General features: G+C 53.2%; 1 protein-coding gene across 1 annotated transcript in view; it reads right to left on the bottom strand.

Annotated features, from left to right (window-relative positions):
- LOC104158536 (alpha-1,6-mannosylglycoprotein 6-beta-N-acetylglucosaminyltransferase B-like) overlaps positions 1–3,934 on the bottom strand; it is a gene marked incomplete at its 5' end in the record, with an annotated part of 10,740 nt that overhangs the window by 6,643 nt on the left and 163 nt on the right. Inside the window, 2 exons of the mRNA XM_009696212.1 lie at positions 2,244–2,360; positions 3,544–3,575. Of these exons, the coding sequence (XP_009694514.1) occupies positions 2,244–2,360; positions 3,544–3,575 (149 nt within the window). The remainder of the gene's footprint in view (positions 1–2,243; positions 2,361–3,543; positions 3,576–3,934) is intronic.

The following is a 3,934-nucleotide window of genomic DNA, read 5'->3' as shown; positions in this document are numbered from 1 at the left end:
ACTATTTTAAAGACAAGATACCAAGGGATTCCTGAAGCCAAAGCCCATAATAAGGCTTTTAAACCTATAAGGCAGGTCCAGTTTTAGGCTTAATTGCCTTGACAGCATCTCTAATAAAGCAGAGCTTTCTATTTAAAAGACAAAAACGGAAAAAAAAGGGGAAAGAAAAAAAGGAAAAGAAGTTGCTGTAAGTTATTCACACTCCCTCCCTGCTCTGCTTCGGGCAAATTTATACAAATCACTTTAAAACAACCCAGAGAGGTGAGTTGTGGGATTCAACCTCCCAGCAGTCGAGGGTAATTCCAGCGGTTGGGATACTTCACAGAAGGGAACCTCGGGCTGGGGGGGTCCCTGGTCCCGCAGAGATGGGTGGCAGCTTTACCTGCCCCGTGGTCCCATAGGAGACAGAGTTAATCCGATGATCTGTGGTGTCACGTTGGGATGGAAAACGGAGAGCAGCCGCCCCGGGATGCCTGGCCACGGCAGTCACCGACACTGCCCGCACGCCGTGCTGGTTACAGCCACCCTTGTCCCAGCTCTGCTTCCCCTGCCCTCCCTCGGCTGTTTAGGAACTGAAGAAATGGTCGTCAAGGGAGGGAGGGTGTGCTGGGACTGCACAGCTGCATTTACGTGAAGAGTGGGAAAAAGTCGAGGCGGGAGCTTGTCTTTGGGCAAACCGGGGATGGGCACGGCAGCGGCACGCTCCGGCTGAGTGCCCGGTTCTGGAGACAGCAGGTCCCCACACCAGCTTTTCCTACCCAGTGCCCATCAGACCACCAAGTCCTTTCCTAAAATCCTTTTTTTCTCCTTTAATTTTTAACCAGAGATTATCATTAAGCATCTCAACGACCTGGTGCACATCCAGTCAACATTACCACTGCTCAGGAGCCAGCAGAGCCCTTTCCCCCCCTCCCCTTAATTCTCCAATCATTTTTTTAAATTATTTTAATAGCACAGCAGCACCAGGTTTCACTATTTTCTTTCTCCTTTCTAGAAACAGTGAAAATTTCCTTCTCTCTCCTGAAACAGAGACCAGCAGCTCCCGGTCACCCGTCCACAGTGTTGCCTTCGCTTCAGCCCAGATGGTGGAGGGTCAAGCACTGACAGCTGGCCCGGCAGCACAGCAGCAGGGATGTAATTATTTTTAATTTAATTTTAATGGAGATATAGGAACGAATGTGCAAAACAACAACTGTTTTTGTAAGACGGGTTTGTTCGGTCCCTGCAAACTCAGAGAGAAAACCAGCACAAGGTGAAGAGCTGCGGCAATCGCCCACGATAAGGTGCAAGACCCAGGCAGATGGCATCAGCTGAATAAAGTCCCCAGACTGTCACAGACACCCACTTCTGCAGCCTCTAATGCAGGGAAAAGCAAGGATGACACCTCTCTGGCCAGCATCACCCCTTCCCCTCCCCCAAATCCCACCCAGCACCATGAACCCCAGATCCCCGCAGCCCGACGCAGAGCCCTGGTTTGGCAGCACATCGCCGTCCTCACGAGGGGACGACTCATCCCGAGTGAAGCAAATTGCAAGCGAAACGGCTATCAGCACTTTTCTCCCCTCCAGGAAAATTGACTTTAATAATTTGGACAACTTGAAAGGCTCCTGCCACAGGGTAGGAGGTAAATATTCATGAGGGAGCGTTTCCAGGGCGGGCGCAGCGGGAGCGCTGCCTTCCCGGGGGTCTCCACATTCCCCCCTCCTTTCCTTACATCCCTTCATCCTTCACAGAGGCAACTCCTGGAGCTATTCCTATTGCTTTGCTCGATCTGAATGATAACGATGAGCAGTGAAATGGGGGAACGGCAGGCGCAAAGGTCCGTAGCTCTCTAGGCACTTGCAGGATGCTGCTCTCTGGGTTTATCTTTGCTGCACGTCAGGTCCCAGCACCGTCACGCATCTCCAGCAACCTCAACCTCCCGCTCCCAAATCTCATCTCCCTTATCTCAGTTTCCCCTTTCCCCTTGAGATTCCCAGGGGATCCCTCAAAGGCACAGCTCTGCCCTGGGGAAATGCCTACCATGCTGGGTACCAAAGCAAGGTGGGAGCACGCGTCCCCCCAAAGCTGCAGAGGAGGAGGATTTCTGCTTTGTACGTGCAAATAATTTCAAAGGGGAAGCAAGGAAGGAAAAGCAATTAATGCTCAAAAGGGAGAGCCAGGGCACCAGCAATCGCTGCTGATATCAGTTCCCACAAACCCAGCGGTGGGGAGATCGCCCGGCCACCTCCTCCGAGCCATACCTGGGTCCTCACGATGGTTTTGATAGCAGCTTCAAACTCTTCGGAGTTATTGTAGTCAACAGTCCACACGTGCGGCTTCCCGATGAAGTCTTCGGCATACGGGTGTTGGGAGGAGACCTAAAACGCAGCAGCGTCGGTTGGTTTTTGCAATCCCTGCCAGAATGCTCACGGGCGTGACGGCAGAGAGGAGCAGCAGGCTCAGACACAGACACCTTGGGTTTTAACCCATTGCCCAGAGATGTGCTGGAAAAAGGTTCCCTCTGAACCCAGCTACCCCCCGACCTCAGGCTGATGCTCTTAAAATTCCAGCTGGGTTGGGATGCCCCATTCCCATCAACACTGAAATCGTCTCCACAGCCCTGACTATCTCCATCTCCTTAATAGGGGTACAATTCAACCTTGACCTGAGCCATTTGTGGGTCTGGAGTAGCAAAAATAGACCAAAACAGCAAAGGTCTGTGAGGGCACCACGTCTCCCAGGTTTGCCAGCTCCAGAAACAAAGCAGAGAGAAAAATCCATCACCACCAAAGGCCGGGGAAGTCTGACACCCCGAGAAAGCGGTGCTGGAAGCTGCCTTGTCCGGATGCCACAGGCAGCCCCACACACTGGTACCCCACAGCCATCCACCTCTCACCAGGCAATTTTTGGGGATCTACCTCTTTCGTTTCAGCCCCTGAGCTGCCTGTTTAGCCCCACGCTGCTGCGAGGCAGCCAGAGCCCAGATCTCCTCTCAGGAAGGGAAGAGAGAGGATGCTGAGCAGAGGAGGTGTTTCGGGGGCACCGCGAAGCATTGCAGAAAACCTGCCAGCTGGAGGAGGACAGCAATGCATGCTCTGTATTTTATTCTCCAGCCTGCTGTCTTTTCCTATTTTTTTTTTTTTTTTCCTGACAAATTGATCACCTCCTTCCCCTCCGGTGTATAAACACCCTGGGGCATTTTCACACCCCTTGCCCCCAGCTGCCCTCCTGGCTCCAGGCTGAAGCACAACCACAGCACCCACCCGGGATGGGTGCTAACACCAGCAGCTAATTAGGGGGGTGCATGGGACAGACAGGGGGATCCAGGACAGCCCAGTGCCCCCCACCCCATGATGGGTGCCACCGAGCCAGGCTGCGGCAGGGCTGAGCTGCACGGTCCCCCAGCAAAGCCCTTCTTGGCAGGAGCAAGCGTTGCACTGCATTATCCACTTTATTAATAATAAAAGAGGCAATTTTCTCAACCCTTTAACTTTTAAAGAGTTCCTGCTTCACTCTAGATTGAATTCCCAGTGACAGGCAAGCCTGGGAGGGATTTCATACCCCTGAAACACCACAGAGGCCCCAGTGTCCCTCTGGGTGCACAAAAGGATGAACAGGGGGGCATCACCCCGGTTTGGGAGCAGGGTATGGGGTGTGCGTGGATCTGGGCTGATGGGGAAGGAGCTGGGGTTTGTGGTTTGCAGAAATCTCCTGCACCACCTTCTCCTTTGCAACCCCAAACCCATGGCAGGGCCCCTTGCATCCAAGCGCTCCGGATGCAGACGATGCGAGGATGGGAGAGGGGAGGGACCCCATCTGAAGGTATCTGCACTTCTGCCTTTGGAGGAAATCTCGCCAAAATAAAAAATAATCTCAGTTTAGCAACTGCTCTTCCTTGGGCTGGTTTGAACCCCAGCGTAAAGGGGGTGGCTCCATCCAGCCCATCCGATCG

The sequence above is a fragment of the Cariama cristata genome, unplaced genomic scaffold (assembly GCF_000690535.1).
Source record: "Cariama cristata isolate BGI_N322 unplaced genomic scaffold, ASM69053v1 scaffold29372, whole genome shotgun sequence".
NCBI classification, from domain to species: Eukaryota; Metazoa; Chordata; class Aves; order Cariamiformes; family Cariamidae; genus Cariama; species Cariama cristata.
The sequence above is the reverse complement of the archived record's forward strand: the minus strand, read 5'-3'. Positions and strand labels throughout refer to the sequence as shown.